The sequence below is a fragment of the Numenius arquata genome, chromosome 6, assembly GCF_964106895.1.
Source record: "Numenius arquata chromosome 6, bNumArq3.hap1.1, whole genome shotgun sequence".
In the NCBI taxonomy this organism is placed as follows: domain Eukaryota; kingdom Metazoa; phylum Chordata; class Aves; order Charadriiformes; family Scolopacidae; genus Numenius; species Numenius arquata.
Window position 1 is genome coordinate 5,823,931 of NC_133581.1, and position 17,520 is coordinate 5,841,450.

The window sequence follows — 17,520 nt, forward strand, 5'->3', positions numbered from 1 at the left end:
GAGGATCAAAAAAAGCCAGCTGTAAGAACCTGACAATACACTTTCCACTTCTCTGACCCCCTTGAATCAACTAGCCAGGGAGACTTTTCAGGTATGCAACTCTGTTAATCCCAGAACTTCTTAACCCACTATAGTAATGCTTTTCGAATGAAGCTTGATTAGTCCAATGAAGCCAAAGACCACATTTCCAGTAGTTTTGATAAGTAGCACTTTTTTCCCCCCGATATATGTGATAAGCTAAGGAATTTATCTTTTCTTGAACAGAAGATTTGTTTTTACATTATCCCTGATCAAGTAACTGTCAAATTTGTCTTTCCAATTTTGTTACCAATTGTACCTTCAGTATTCTTTAACATGACAAGGCTGCCGCATCACTCCTAATAAAAGGTAACGATGTGACAAACAGCAAGTCCAAAAGCTCAGTCAGACCTGACCAAAATAATACAACATAATCGGAATAGCTTTTGACAGCAGTTCACTACTTTTCATCTGGACTCTGACTTCAGTTCCAGGGATACGGAGGAGTTTTTACATTTGAAAGCCAAAAATGGGACTCTCTTTTTTGCCTTAGGTAAGAAGTAGAGACACAGGATTTCACAGATCTACTGCCAAAAACTAACATCTAGACCCCCTAGTTGATTACATCTTTAAAATGTGCTCACAGAATTAACTAACTATACAATTAGTGTGCATTTGGTATCTCCAATACTATACTACTGCAACAGGTAAGCATTTACACAACTAGCTTTAAATTTGCCTATAGATAGAGCCTTCATGCATTTTTCACCAAAACTTATATTTCGCTAGTTCCTTGGGGCTTAGAGGGGGCCGATATGACAAAATAACGATCCAGTCAAATATCCAGAACAACGTGTTTATAAAATGATCCAGTTAAATATCCAGAACAATGTGCTTACAAAGGCCATTATGCCAAAAGAAAAAGAAACTTCTTTTTATACATTCATTTATACAGTGACATCCTATTATTTAAAGATCTTTTGAGAAGGGACAAAGGTTCATATCTCACAGCAAACAAGGCGCTTACAAAGGACTAAACTGATTCCAATCAATTTATGTGATCTGATTTTAGTTATTAATTTTAAAATCAAGATGAAGCGTGGGGAAAAAATATGCTTATCTAAAAAGCAAATAATTTTTTTTAACTTCTGTATGCTTTTACATTAATTTTACAGACTTTTATAGGCAAAAATAAAATATTTAGAACTAAAGCCTGAAGCCTGTACCTGAGGCAGCTGATTTTGATTTTAGCGTGATGAAAGATGTGCCCCTGGCTTCCATATGGCAGCGTTAACTCATTAATTGCCTTAACACTCAGGCTCTGCTTTCATATTTATTAGGACATTACAGAGATCTTCTTGGACTCTTCCATGTTTTTAAGTATTTTTTAAAATAAAACTACTATTCAGAGAAAATATCCACATGTAGCTCTATAAGAAACAAGACAAGAAACCCAAAATGAATGCTTTCTAATTAAATTTCTTTTTTTCTTCATACATATTTAAAAATAATAAAAAAAAAAATATTAAGAGCGCTTATGTACTTCTAGGTTGCCCTAAGATACAAATAACTTCTTGGACAATCATACTCCCCTCCTACTAAACAATTGAATGGCTATAAATAGAACAACACATCATAACCAGATGAAAACTTGAAAAAAAAAATAATCAAAGTTAAATGCTCATATACACAAACAAAAAAAAAATAATAGGAAAGCATAAGCACTGAAAGCAGTTCCTTTTCTTCACAATCTTTGAGGTGAAAGGTGGCAGCTGACATTTAGCTCCAAGTGCAGCTATGACAAATGCAACTTGACTTTACAAGTAGACTTCTTACTGAATTTCTTGGTTATCTTTTTGTTGTCATATATCATCAAAAATCTTTTACAAAAATCATATATTACATAATCTCCTTCGTATTATCTGACTACCATACTAATGTATAAAAACTGACAGGCCAACTACTATATGCATTTACTTTATTTTTTTGGCTGCACTGAAACTTCAACAGCTTTATTTAAGCCTTTTATTTTAGCTTGTCTGTGCTGAGGCATAACCAATGCCTGTGCTGTGTACGCTATAAGCAATTATTTTCTTCTGGCTTTCCCAAAAACTACCTGTTTGTTTTATTTCTCTAATTTAGTTTCCGCAGAATCGAGGGATGAAACCTGAAGAATAATTTAGGTTGGACTAGACAATCTTAAAGGTCCCTTCTAACCTAGACAATTCTAATAACAGTATGTTCACATACTGCTACTTTTAAGTGCACCCCGTTTTCTTCATTGTATTAAAATTATAACAGTGTTTTGAATTATCAAAATTGACCAATAATTACACCCATGCTCCAGTTATTTTTAAAGTGGTTGTCACTATTGAAGTCTTAGTGCATTTGTTTTACTTTGCTTTCACCTGTTGATTTTGCCTCAGACTGTAATACTGAAAGAGTTCAAACACTCAAGTAAATTCCTAGGCAGCTGTTTTTCAACGGTAAAACAAACTCCTATTATAAAACCCCAGATACCAGATTAATTCAAACTTACATTTATTCCTTCGTTATCTGTCTATGTAGATACATGCTTTACAATAGCACGCCAGGAGCTCTACAAACAAATATGCTGTGCAGTTTATAAGCTAAAGATTAACACAGCAAATGAATCTTCAACCATTACTACCCTCCTTAGGCATCAGAGAAGCAACTCCCCAGTGCAGCCATACAGGCTGTTAAGTGGCCACCAGTGATTTAGTGCATATCTATTATTCTAACATAGTTTGAGTTTCTCAGCTGTATTCAGACATCTATAAATCCTCACGTTACCTTCTGCACAGACTTTTACACTGCTCATCTTGGATGAGAACTACTGAACAAAATGCCACATACCACTTAATATTCTCAGCCCTTTACATTCAATTTCATAGAATCATAGAATGGTTAGAGTTGGAAGGGACCTTAAAGCTCATGGAGTTCCAACCCCCCTGCCATGGGCAGGGACACCTCCCACTAGACCAGGTTGCTCAAAGCCCCATCCAGCCTGGTCTTGAACACCTCCAGAGATGGGGCAGCCACAGCTTCTCTCGGCAACCTGTTCCAGTGTCTCACCACCCTCACAGTAAGGAATTTCTAATATCTCATATAAATCTCCCCTCTTTCAATTTAAAATCATTACCCCTAAATTTCTGTTACATGAAAGAAAAACTAGGCTGCTGGTAAGGAGACTCCTGTTTTATCATCATACATTAATTCTTACGTAGAAGTGTAATGTCAAATTGGCTATTTGTAGTTTTATTACACAGCTTTCCATTGACTATTCCAATTTCTTTCTTATGATGTCCAAAGAAATAAAGTTATATCTACAATACCTTGAACTGAACAGTGTGCTGCAAATCATCAAGATAATATTCTTCAACTGCATAAGGTTTGCCTTCCATCTTAAGTATGTAGGCTGGATTCAGACCATTAGGAACTGGAAGCGCAAAGTAATCAGCAAATTCTTTACAGTTGATGGAAGCAGACATCAATATCACCTGTTAAAAAATTGCACAGCAAATATAAAACATTAGTTTTAACACAAAATGCCATGCTACGCTTCAATCTCCACTCTTTTTTTATGCTAAAATGGTCTAATTTGGTTACTACAGGTATGTATCCTAGGCATATTTAAGACAATCGAAGCTAAACGCTTAAGACTCCCCAGGTAGCATATGAAGAAAGGAGAGCACCTGTAAGAGAATGGCTCAGGCTAGAGGCAAGATGCCTAGGGCAGACAACATGGGAAACTTTATCCTGTGATAAAAGTTCAACCCAGCAACATAGCGTTCTCTTTCTTAAGCTTATGAACTCTACATGGTCCTCAAAAGAAAAAAGTGTACGCTATGTATTTTCAACTCCTGTTTTACTAAAGTTAGCTTAGATGTCAGTGCCTTTAACTTCATCAAAAGATGGGCTTACTCCTGTAACAGCAGTAACTGTAATTGTAACCCAGCCTTAAAAATGTTACTATAATGATTCTGAAATATGCCAAGTAGGTTTTCTGTCAGTTTCCATTCATTTATCCAACTTAAAACTCTCAAGGATCACACTAAGTGCCTCCCTCTGCTGACTCTGCCAAGATTCTTAACCTGTACTCACCTAAACAGAGAATAAAAATCAGACTTGCTACCTGGAGACACCTTTTCTTTCAGTTATTACAAAATGCAAATTTACAGGTATGCTGTTTTCTCCCAGGTTAGACAGCGTGATATGTGCAGAACGAGGGGAGAAGGATGAAGTAACTTAGTGGTTATGGTTATTTACCCTCTGCCCCCCCCTATTTGGAACGTAGTCCCACTGCTCAGCGCAGCCAGCTGGGGAAACTAGAGCTTCAGCTTGAAAAAGGACAAAGAGCCAAGGAGTTATAATGAACTGTGTAGTGTTCAGCTTCTTTATCTTCAGATCTCCTGAGCCACTCTGAACAGTACATGCAAACTGGGATACGGTCCATCGTCTTTCAGTTTCCTGACACCTTATATGAATTCAAAAATAGAAACAAATAAAGACATCACCACCCAAAACAAAACCGCAAAGAAATACAAGAGCATCCCCCTACAAAGTGGGCATCGTACCATTGTGCTTAGCTCCAAAGCATGTATGAGGGCACAAGGAATACATGGAGAAGGCAGACTAAATCATGAAGTCATTTAATATAATCCTGAAAGGAGAAGAAATCTGAAAGGACATAATTCTGCATATATTTTATGAAACCTGTCCCACTACACCATGAACTGCCTCACGGCTTAATAGACAGTGGCTCACCTATGCTAGGAAATTAGGCTACAGGTAACCTTGCTATTGAGGCTACCTGGGCAACCTGTTCCAGTGCCCCACCACCCTCACAGTAAAGAGTTTCTTCCTAATATCTCATCTAAATCTCCCCTCTTTCAGTTCAATACTGTTCCCCCCTTGTCCTCCATGTCACATTCACTCTTGCCATCCTGTTAGTTGATCCTGTTGAATTACCTACTACTTCTGAGGTCTGCAATGTCCAGATTAGGAGACAAACACTTCGTATGTATTTCATATCACCCTGAATTGTAAATACCTTTTTTTTCCTCCACTTAAATAGGCACCCTTGCACCCTTTTATTTCCCTTCTCCCCATGATAAAAAATTCAAGGGAGGAGACATACCCACAGATGTAAGATTGTCTAAGATTTAAACAATATGAAACTGTCATCCGAAGAACAAACTTCTTCGGATGTAGAGGAGATGCAGAGAAGGATGTAAAGGAGATCAAGTTTTTCAGTAACAGTTTTGAGAGATTTAGTCAGAACCAGAGAGACCTACACAGAAAAGATGATGGGACCTGCAGGGATTCCTGCCATTGACACCAACCAGACATTCAGCATCAAGGGCAAACTTTACACCAACTGAGTATGATGAAATTGTTTGGCACTCGTGGGAGGCAGACCCAAGTGCTAAGAAAGGCTGAACGGCTTCACACTACTGTCTGTGAATTTAAAGGCACTGAGTTTGAATCAATGCAGTGAACTGCACAGAAGAACAGATTCCCTTCCAACAGCCACAAAACCAGCCAATGGAGATTCAAGCTATGTCTGTTTTGACCAGAACAGTTTGCATTAACTGAACAATTAACTGAAGCACTTAAGGGACACGTACAGTCTTGCTAAATTTCTGCAGTTCCAAATAGCTGCACAGAAATATTCCAAGTTAGCCTAAATCTATCATCTGTATTTAATTTCTTACAATTCAAGAGTCCATTATTTTGAGACCACAGAAACTAAGTATGTCATGGTAAATCTCTGTAAACTCTCTGTAAATTTAGTATAAAGCACAATTTCCTGACCTGCAGAGAAAAATCCCGGCCACATTTTACTATCACAAATTACGATATAGCATTTCTGGGTTTTGTTATTTTTCCAAATATAGTGTCCCATTTAAAAAAAAAGCTCAGCATTTCCAAGAGTTAATTCTACCATATTTAACCAAGGATAAGTACTGCCCTCAATACCCAATATGTAATTCGAGTCAAATATCCATCTTGCATTTTTTAGCCTTAAGCAGACTTTAGAAACTAATGCATTTTAACATGTGGAAAGAAAAAGTCGCTCAGAACACATTACTGCAGCCAGAAAAAGAATGCCCTTTAGCTTGCTTGCTTATGAAGAGTGGCAAACTAAATAATATTTTAGTAAAAAATGTTGACACATTTTAAGGTAAGTTATTTCAAACATGCCCTTTGTAGATCAAAAACATGTAAAAATTTATTCTTGGAAGGAAAAGAAGCAGAATATACTTTGAACCTACCTTTACAGATGGTGACTTTGCACGCAACAGCTTACGGATCATCAAGAGCAAGAAATCCATTTCTTCTGTACGCTCATGCACCTGGAAGACATTATCCACAATTTAATTTTCATTAATTCATGCTCTTCTCTTTGACAATCTCTTCCTTTGCTACTCCATGTTTTATTTTTGTAACTTGGACCAATACATTTTCAGAGAAGAAAACACACCTTTAAGGTTATGTGTGTTAATCACATTTTAAAATCCCAACACAGCTGTTCAGACAACTACAGCACCCCTTGTGAAAATCATATGCCACTATTAAGTCATGAAGACTGTAGAATAATGATGAGAAAACCAACGGTGAGCTCTAGCTGCTGATTCTACTAGAGCTGACAAAAACAGCTGAAGTGCTCCTGAAGTTGGGTAAGTCAACTGTACTGGTAAGATCATAAAATGATCCAGGCAGGGACTCTTGGCTTGTCTCACAGGCAGAGCAAATTGAATGGACTCTCCTTGTTCCCAATGGCTTCTACCTATGATCAAAATACACAACTGTTCTCTAAAACATTATTTTCCACTTAATTCTTTATATATCCTAGCACCTGACTTTTCTGGCTGCTCCTTGCAGTTCAATAAATACTTCTTTTCAACATTACCAAGGAAAGAATATCCCTTTCTTGAATTATTACAGTTTAAATATATTAAGTTCAGCAGCTTTTTCCAGAGCTCAACCTTCAAAGGTCAACATTAATTCCCTGTGAGGTAATTAGCATATTTTAACATAATGTAAAAATATATTTATATTCAGTTTTGCCCCAAAAAGATTTAGTTACGGCAGTTTTCAGGCTGACAGCAAGGTCTTGCTGTGAGAAATCATGATCTTCAGACCTAAATTCGTTTAGGTATGTTCCTGAACACCCGCAGAACCCTAACAGGGCTGAGACCTGCAATTAAGAATGAAGGGGAGGAGCATCTGGTTGCTAAATCATAGAACAGTTTGCATTGAAAGGGACCTTTAAAGGTCACCTAGTCCAACCCCCCAGCAATGAGCAGGGGGACATGTTCAAAAAACGGTTACTCTTGGGTCAAGATCACAATTTATGAGGTAAAGGTGGGGAAAAAAAGTGGCATATGGAGAACAGGAGGGAGTGGAATTTTGGTTGGGGAAGCAAAACACACGTACAGTCTTGAAAGTGAGGAGCTGCTGAAAGAAGTGGTACAAGCTGATAACATCAGTTCAAATCACAGCACCCAAGCGAACAAGGTTTTTCAAACCTCTGCATAAATCTGATCTCCTGCGTAAGCGGCCACAAAACTTTACTCATTCATTTTCATACCTAATAAAGGAACAATCTAACACTTCTCTACAGAAGCAGCTTGTACTGTTAAATTTCTGCATCTTACATCTAAATCTCCATTTCCTTATCTTAGGCTTAATAACGTTAAGGTTTGCAAGACCCTGCTAATATATTAGAGTGGTCTCAGATCTTCCCCATGACGACAATGGGCACAATTCCTTAAGATTTGGGGGTGGTTTTTTTGCTTCTTTTCATCTGTTTGAATGAAGTCCTAAAGCTTCTTCACACAGAAGTGTAACTATTTGATTAATATTTTCCAGTTTTTCAATGTTGCATTTCAAGTGCAGTCACAACAGCCTTCATTATTGTTGTAATGATCTAATGGTACCAAGTACTGTCTCCCTGCTCCTCAAATATCCAAGAAAGTAAGTCACTCTCAGCTACAATACTGTAACGGAATAAAAATGAAACCGGCATTAGAAGTCCTTTTCTGTGCCACTACATCCCAAGATTTAGTTCTACACCTTTCATGTGATTTACACCCATGGTTTGTGAAAGCACAACTTCACATCTGACAACTTCACATTTAACAGTTAAATAGCCCAGAAAATAAGCATAAAACCACATAAAAATACACAAATTACAAAAAAAAAAAATCCTACAAGTATATTTTCTTTAGCTTTTTAGTGAAGTGACAGCAATAACGACGAATCCATGTGAGTGGACTTTAAATCTGGCCAGAAGACAGAGAATTTTCAGAGGGCTCTTTTATTTTTCAGGACATCCCTGAAGAGTAAAGCCTCTTTCTAAGGACAGTAACAGCAAAATGTAAAAACCAGCTGCCTCCTCCTCATAGGCCTAGCCAGAAAGGTTCTTGAAATCCAGGCAGTGGATTTCAGAACACGTTTCAAGGCATTCTTACCAAAAGCTAAGCACCCCCACACCCTCAGTTTTAAACTTCATTGCCCAAAGAAACACCGAGACAAGAATTGTTTGCTGGGAAAACTTCCACAAAGCATCTTTACAAACCGATGTCTCCATTTTTCTTTCCCTAGCATGGTAAGAGAGACAAAAAAAGAAGGTTTTCTTAACATGAATTTTAAATTTATTTCTACCAACTTACTTCATCAATGAAAATGTGTGTGAATACATCCAGGCTTTTGGCACCAGCTATTTTTTGAAGAAGAACTCCAGTTGTCATGTACAGCAACCTTGTATCCTTTGTGGAAACGTTCTCTAAGCTTACCTGACACAGTGAGAAAATATAGATGGGAACTGATAGTTAATGTATTTACAGGAATTATGCATCTGAAAGAACTCTCAAAATGAAAGACAGTGTAAACACATGACAATTATTCAAACTTGTAAAAGCCTCTGTACAAATGTATTTTTAAAGCCCAGAACCAGTTAACTCGGGAAGCAAACATTTTCTTTGGAAGAGATTAAAAAAAACCCAGAAGTTTACAAAAAGAAGGATGTATTCCTCCCAGCAAAGGATTCCAGAAGCAGACAACTCTCCATAAACATCCTCTCACCGTCAACACCAGCATGAACCCACTGACCTTAGGACCCAGAGGAGCCACTCCAGAGAGACAGCTATTGTCAAACTACCAGTGAAACAATCACAGCAGTTTACTGTGGTTACTGACAAAGAGCTGATTAAAGCACCAGTATCCGATTAAAAGATGAAAGTGGCATCAAGTTTATAAATGGAGGGATAGAACTGAGTTTGAAGCTGAGTTTGACAAAACAAAAGGAGGAGGTAGATTTACAAGGGAAAACTAGGACAAGTTCTTCTACATTAAGAAGAAACAGCAGGACACTAACAAAAGAGTCTGGCCATAAACACATGAAAGCATTTACCAGTCAGCTGTGTCAAAAAAGTCAATCAAAACAAGTATGTTCATTTAGGAGTTTAAAGGAAAAGTGACAAAATATAGCTCTGCAACAATCTCAATGATAATATAGATGTGCCCAATTATCAGAATGCAGACAAATATTTGTTGGGAGTCTCACTAGCATTTATAGTTGTTCAACTTTAAAGCCTTAAACATTTAACTATGAATGTTTCAGACGAAACAGCTCGAAACCTGCACTTCCACTTTAAAAGCAGATTCTCTAACATTTCTTCAGTACGCTAGATAAGCTTAAAAGTAATCAAGAAAGAAGATACAGTACTTTAAAATGTATTTTTAAATAAAATTTGAAGTTTTCTTATACCTGGTATCCTACAAGTCCACCTAGTGTCCACGATCGTTGCTTGCTAATCCACTTGGCAATGCTGCTGGCACCAATTTTCCGAGGCTGGGTAACAGCGATGTTGCAGTAGATAGATCGCTTAATGCAATAATCCAAAATATATTGTGGAACCTGTGTACTCTTACCGCTGCCAGTTGCTCCGTGTATAATCACAACTGAATTGCTTTCTATCAGAGACACTATCTGAAACGATTTTTCAAGAAAACTCATAAGTCTACAAAACAACTCAAAAACAGATTTCAAAAATATTTGATATACCAATAGCTTCCAGGCCACATATCAAATCTCTGTAAAACATTCTGCTATATTTTCTATCATCTCGTAGGCATCTGTAGGTAACTGGACTTCTAAAACACATCAGAAGATCACAGAAAAGAACATGGGCACACATTTCCTTACATACTTTCTGTTTACAGGTATGTATGTAACTGTTTCTTCCTTCATTGTACAACAAGAATTTGTATACAATGGTTTTGTACAATAAACAAAGGTTTTCTACAATACTTAAAACAGGAACAGAAGTTTCCTTCTGAAAACAAAACAAAAACCCAACAAAATCAAACAGAATACAATTTTCAGCTTTATTCCATAATGAGAGAAAGTACAATGGAATTACCTCTTCCCTGTGTTTGACTACAGGCATAGCCACGCATTTCTGGTTAGCTAGCGGTATAGAAGTCAAATCACTTGATTCACACTGGGACAGTGAAGTATCTAAGCATAAAAATAACCAAGAGGAAGTTATTTTAATACAGAAAGGGAAAGACCAGTAGGAGAATATGATCACAGTATTTGGAAGCCTAACTTCTACCAAATTTGAATCATATACTTACGAGTACTCATAGAATTAATACTTTTTAATATTAATAGATTGAAGAGATATTCTGTGTTTATGCACCTGCTGTTTCACTGGCAGTAGCTCTGGAAGACATTTCTTCTGCTTATAAGTCACTGTCAGTGTCAAGGATGCCTACAGTTCTACAATCCTGTAGGTATTTCTCTTAATAATAAAAAAAAAAACCAGTATTTTTGCATAGTTTGCATCACAGCTGCCAAATCTACCTGTTTCCAAGAACTTTTTTGACAATACTGAAAAAAATATCCCTCATTCATGTACCCACGTGCTGTTTTCCGTAAAGCCTATTGGATCCACAGCACAAAATAACCCATACTTTGATACAAAGACCACTATATTTCTAGCAATTGACATTTAAAACAAGTTTGGTAACTATCATGATGATCTTTCAATGTGATGCTATAATCTGCAGCCTCTTGGCAAGAGTTAGTCACCGTTAGCACTGGAAATACAAGACACAAATTTTACAGTGCTTCCTGGTCTAGTGGGAGGTGTCCCTGCCCATGGCAGGGGGGTTGGAACGAGATGATTTTTAAGGTCCCTTCCAACCTGAACCATTCTATGACTCTACGACCATGGATTTCTGCTCAGCCGCCTGCTCTCAGTTTGACCACGAAAAGCATAAAAGCAGCTGAGCAGGTGTGGAGGCAGATGTAGAAGGCAAAAACCAGGACAAGACTTTGGTAAGCGACAATTTTGAAAGTTACAACTAAACAATTTGGCTAAAAAAACCCACTGTACTGAAATCCAAAATGGAAATGCTTTTTATTTCAAATGGGTTTCACCAGGTATTACAGCGAAATTTACTTATTTGCATAAAAATAATAAAAACTTCAAGAAATACATACAGTAGTGGGAAAAACATCTAGTATTCTTTTTATAAAGGAAATATTTCCTGTAAAATAAAGTCTATAAACTAAATAACTGACTACACAGTTACAGCTTCCCTTTGGAGGGTTACTAAAAATCTTTGCAGCAGTGAAGCAGAAGCAGGTGGAACAATTTCTTTTGTCTCTGTACCATACCTGAATGTGCTCCAACCCCCCAAATTGTCTTCAAGTGCCAAAGAATACAAAATGAGTTATTCCCACATTAAAACAAACCCCCAAAAGCTGAAGAGCTCATTAAGACAGTTTCATAAAGCACTAAATAAATAAATAAATAAGAGTTCTCCTGAAGCCACACTCTCCAACAGATTCTGTGTAATGCAACAGTTACAGGTTACCATTGCACAGTGATTTACTTTGCACTACTAAACACACACGAAACAGAATTTAATATCAGCATCCCTGGAAAATATTAACTGTCCTTTTTAAAACACTTTTGGTCAAGTTTCTAAATATATTCCCCAGGAAAATTCATATATAGCATTCTGTCACAGCAACACTGTACAAAGGCTGACTGGCTTCCCTCTGGCACAAACATGTCACTACTGAGACATCAGGAGCTTTGCATGATTTGACCAATGCTGGAAGAAATCTCAAGCTGCTGGGGAAAAGATCCTGGTGTCAGCATATTCCTGCTAAAGCACCACAGCCTTCCCACGTTTAGCAGGTTTTCCATGTAACAGTTGCAGTTTTGAAAAATGTCTTAGGAGTATACAACAGCAGACAGAAGCAGTCCTATAACAGTGCTTATAAAAAAGGAGGGACCAAAAAATTTAAATGGTAGGATTCAAATTTAAGCTTCTCTCACTCAGTGAAAACCCAGTGTATTAATAAGAAATAAGTAACCTAAAATTCAATTAAGAATTTTATTTAAAAAATACAAGGGAACAAACTGGAAACAAATGAACAACCACCGGTATTCATGTACCTGCTGAAGAATCTCTTTTTTTTCATTGATGAAGCATATCTTTTTTTGATATTGCTTTTCATATGACAGTTCTGTGACAGCAATAGCTTACCTTCTCCTAAGCACAGAAGTCTGGAAAAAAATTCTAGCAAAAGCAAATGGTTATCTAACATTAGCCACCATCAATAGGCAGAGTCTGAGAACTGGCAGCCATATAACCATTTAGTAGATGCTGCAAGTACCAAGAACTGTATGGTTTGGTTTTCTTCTCTGTGCTTAAACTGAAAGAAACATTACTGAGTTTGCCTTGGGAACTAATACCATGACAACCGTGAGACTTCTATCTAGAGCAGACAGTACAGTCTTGGGCCACAGAATAAACCTGCGATTTCAGACGAACGCTGATGTGACCCAAGCAGCCATCAAAAGGCCCACTCTAACAAACTGAGGATACAACCTTTTTCTGAAATCCAGTATGATTATTAGTGAAAAAACAAAACTGAGATTAGGAACTTTGGCAACCACCTTAGAAGACATTAAGTTTTTGCCTTTTTTTTTTTTAAATGAAAGGTGGGTTTTTTGAACAATGAAGACTCCCTGCAGAATAGAAATACTTGAATATACACCCATATGAAAGTTCCAAGGTTACTCTACTCATTTAAATAACCATTCAACTGTGGACTCTATAACACACAGTGTAATTACCTTCAACTGTTATTTGGTTGGTATTTTTTAGTATCTGTTTATGTAATGAATCCCAGAATGAGAACCGGTCTTTAGAAAAATAGATCACTTCTGCAAATACAGAGGCATCTAGAGAAGGACTACAGACTTTTCAGCAAGAAAGGCAAAGTTCCACTTTTTCAATTGCTTATACTTTTCTGGAAAACATTATTAAGACTAGGACAACAAACGCTGGTGATGCACACCTTTTTAAGACCTGATGCTCAAACACGCACCTTGGATTTTAGAGACATGGTTTAGTGATGGCTTTTATCAGAGTTAGGTTGATGGTTGGACTAGATGTTCTTAAAGGTCCCTTCCAACCTAGAAAATTCTATGATTCTACGATTCTGACATATAGAGAACGCAGGTCACTTCCCACTTGAAAATGGTAAATTGAGGAAGCACACAGCTGGCTCACCACACTGCTTTATAACAAGCAAAATATTTCTGTGTCCAAGAATCATTAATACAAATCCAGAATAAATAATGATATTAATTTCTCTATTCGGTGTCTGAAAGAAACTGAAAACTCAGTTATGGGAAAGATGAATTTGCCTGCACACTTCCTTTTCAGTTATTATTAAAGTTGTAAATACATTGACTGCCCTGACTAAAACAGTCTACTGCCCACGGAAAGAGCAATTTTCCAACATCTCCATTACTGTAGCCCATATAGCAGATGTATTCCTGCTGGTACCTGTTTCCTCAATGGAACTTGAAGAGATCCTTTAAAACAAAATTTGATTTTTGTATTCACCAGTTCTGAGAGAAGAGATTGTGCAGCTGGATCTTGGTATTTGCCACTAAGCAAACTAAAATGAGATGCTTAAAAAAAAAAATAAATACTTGAAAGTACTGGTTAGGTGAGTCAAATGAGATGTTTACTATGTCACTGCTCATCCTACCACTGAGCAACAAACACATGAAGTGATTACAGTCAGCAAGGACGCTCATGGGAAAGGAAAGCCCCAGGAAACAACCAGGCCCCTACCTGAGCCACAAAGCACAAGGACTTCACAGTAAGTCACGCTATTACAGTCATAACACAAAAGTACAGGAAGTTGCTGCTGACTGAGCTCTGAAGAGCTTAATCCAGAGCCTGGGCAAAGCAATTATCCTTCCCGATTTGGGAGAACAGGCTGACAGTTTTCTGTGTCTTGAAGTGTTGACTGCTGAAGGATGCCCCCAGGTAACATCAAAATTCCAAAGCCTAAGTACTGCAACTAATTAGGCTTTGCTCCTGAGGCTTCTCTTCTCCATTGCAATCCTCCTCAACTTGCACATATTTTGAATACAAAAGGTTTTGGGGTGAAATCTGCACTATGATTAATTTTCCTGGCATGTATCTGTTCTGAATCCCAAACATTTATGGAACTCTGTAACTTAAGGGGTTTTTTTTATTTCAGAAATCTAATCAGAAACAAATGTTTACATTGCTTCTTCTCTGTAAGCACTTACTTAGTGCTAAGCACTAGGTCACCTGGGACCTAGAAGATCCTCACCCTCATTTAATGGTGTGAAAATAACGAAGATAGAAGAGGAAAAAAACCTGCCATCCATAAAGCTGCATGAAAACATCGATATCCTTCCGAAAAAAAACCAGGGGGGAACAGTGGAATTACTAAGGACTTTAGAAGTTTTTTTAAGAGTAAAACTCTTGACTATGATTGTACTCCACACAGCTAGAGTGGTAGGGCCTGATCTAGATAAATGGTCTTGATCATTTTGGTCTCAATCATTTATGCCAATTTTTCATGTTCTTAAATAGAAAGAACATGGACTTCCAGATTGATACAGCTGAGAGCCACAAACAGGTCTTGGAGCCCTCAAAATCTGCATGACGAACATACTGCCATTTGAGAACAGCAATCTCATTAACAACATACACACCTATAATCCATAAAATCAACATTACAAGTCTCACGCTCGCTCACTGAGCTTCTTTATTACATTATCTTAACATAATATTCATGAATTTGTCTGTAAGTCAAAGCTGACAGCATTAAGAACCAGGATTTTCTGAAGTGGTGGGATTTGAAAGCTCAGACTCAGAATGCTGCAGGTATCTTCTAGTCCCACCACTATCCAGTCTGCTGAGAGTCCCCCCCACCGGATCACACACAGCTGGGAGTAGAGTACCGGCCAGAGGAGGCATCAATGGTGCATGGAACAGCTCCTGAAGCAACTGAGACTCCAGATCATGACACAGACAAAGAATAGGAAGAGGGGGGGGAAAAAGGGACAGAGGAAAGCATCTAATAGATTAATAATAACAGAGTATGCATATACTAATATTTTAGTAATTTTTTTAGGTTGTTTGCTAAGTAGATGCTGTTTAAGTAAGTTACAACTGGAAGGCAATAATAAATATTACAGGCTATGAATTTCAAGGACAAACATTTTAGAGTAGACCAAGAGAAAACAGGTATTTATAAAATAAAGTACCGGGATGACTATGCAGAAATATTTCCTAACAAACCTGAAGTATAACCCCGTTTCATTTACAGGAGGAACATTGCTAGCAATAGTTCCATTCAAAATTAAGGAGGCCACCAGCGCTGCTAAATTAAGTTGCAAGCCTACCTCAGACAGAATTCTGATTTAATAGCTGAATGACATTAAATTTTACACTATTTCCCTGAAATAATCAATACCACTATACTCTAAAAGAAACACCTAAGAAACTTACAATTAGTCAACTCATTGCTGGCCTTCCTTCACTAGGAAAGCACATGGAAAACTAGGGAACGCTACATTCCTGAACTACAACGTTTGAAGCTTCTTCCAGTCCTTTATTCCCCCATTTTCATCTTTCAGTACCTCCTCCTTTCCCATAAATTTTGTGTAATGCCTAGTGAAGAAGAGATAGTATTTTGTAGTTAGGACAGATGGTCGATGCACTGCACATGCTGGATGAACCAATTGCATCTACTGCCTCTCAGCTGACGACAGACCAAACAAATGGCTCCAGCACCTACCTGAGTTCCAGAGGTCATACCATTTGCAGAAGCACTGAAGGACAATAATTTCTGGAAAATTTTTCTGTTTGTCAAATTTTGGTACGTCAGGCAAAGGGATACAAAAAGCATTACAGAGAATGACACACAGAACAGACAAAACACATAAATGTCCTTTTCTTGGGAAATCAGCTACATTAACAAATTTGGAAATTAAGAGGCACAGTAAGAGTTTGAAGCTGAGCTGTCCTGACAAGTGAGTCAGCCTCATACTGCTTTTACCAGAGCTCCTAGGAAAGAAGTGCAATCAAATTTCTCTTTAAAGGCAGTTCAAAGCAACCATCAAGTACACACAGAAATAACATGGATAGAAAATGGGAAAACAGAATAAAAACATGAATCCAATTAGTGGTATCTTTTCCTTGCAGGCACATTTCAATCATATACCTACAATAAACCAGATCTATGCACGTATAACTATGCAACAGCATTATACACTGTGGTTTCCAGAAAATAAGGTGTTTACTTTTTAATACAAACACACATACAGCATGAAACAAACAAGAAATACAGTGTAAGGTTTCATAGTTTTGTTTCAGGGAGGAGATGGGTGGAAAGACCACAGGGAGGAAAAAGACAGGTATATCTGAGTTTATAATAGGAACCAAATATATGTATTTATTTTTTACCTGGTTTATAGACAAGCTGATCATTTCCAACTACATCTAGCTCTTGGATTTCTGCTTGTCTGTATTTTTCAGCATACTCAGTTCCAACACGCTCTGTGAATGGCAGCCTGAAGAGGAAAGAAATGACAAATCAATAAATGCTTCCTAATCTAACAGCCATGGATATCTCTGGGAATGACAGCATTATACAGTAAGTTCAGAGTCTCTACGTCATGCAGTAACTACTTCAATGAACAAACTTCAGAAGTACTTTTTTTTCTCTACAGCTAGATACTGGCCTGAGGAAAGTGTCACATGAAATCTTTTTATTCAAAAAGATGGAGCTCCCAAAATAACATCCTTTAAGTTTTTAATAGCTAGGAATTTCTCTTCTAATGAAAGTCTACAATTTCTTCCGAACAAAGATGAAATAGCTCTGTTTCACCAATTCTTGACACAATGCAATTAAGAAAACACATGCAATTCTTGCATAATTCTCTGGAGACAGGGGAAGTAGACATGAATCAACACAATCATCTCACTGCTTTAAGGAAAGAACTTTTGTCTTTGAGCCAAGAAATGATGGTGGCCAGGGGAAAAAATTAACACAATCACATCATCAGTGAATTTTATGGAAATTTATTACACACAGACAAAGTCTGT

General features: G+C 37.4%; 1 protein-coding gene across 2 annotated transcripts in view; it reads right to left on the reverse strand.

The window, feature by feature from the left end:
* The window catches only part of TDRD9 (tudor domain containing 9), an 80,054-nt gene that overhangs the window by 41,587 nt on the left and 20,947 nt on the right, over positions 1–17,520 (reverse strand). The window contains exons 2-7 of one of the 2 annotated variants that reach the window (XM_074149010.1): positions 16,879–16,985; positions 10,473–10,570; positions 9,818–10,039; positions 8,721–8,843; positions 6,318–6,398; positions 3,375–3,539 (exon numbers count right to left, since the gene is read on the reverse strand). In XM_074149010.1, the coding sequence (XP_074005111.1) occupies positions 3,375–3,539; positions 6,318–6,398; positions 8,721–8,843; positions 9,818–10,039; positions 10,473–10,570; positions 16,879–16,985 (796 nt within the window). Of the gene's footprint in view, positions 1–3,374; positions 3,540–6,317; positions 6,399–8,720; positions 8,844–9,817; positions 10,040–10,472; positions 10,571–16,878; positions 16,986–17,520 lie in introns of those variants that run through there. The other variant, XM_074149009.1, reaches the window with a different exon arrangement.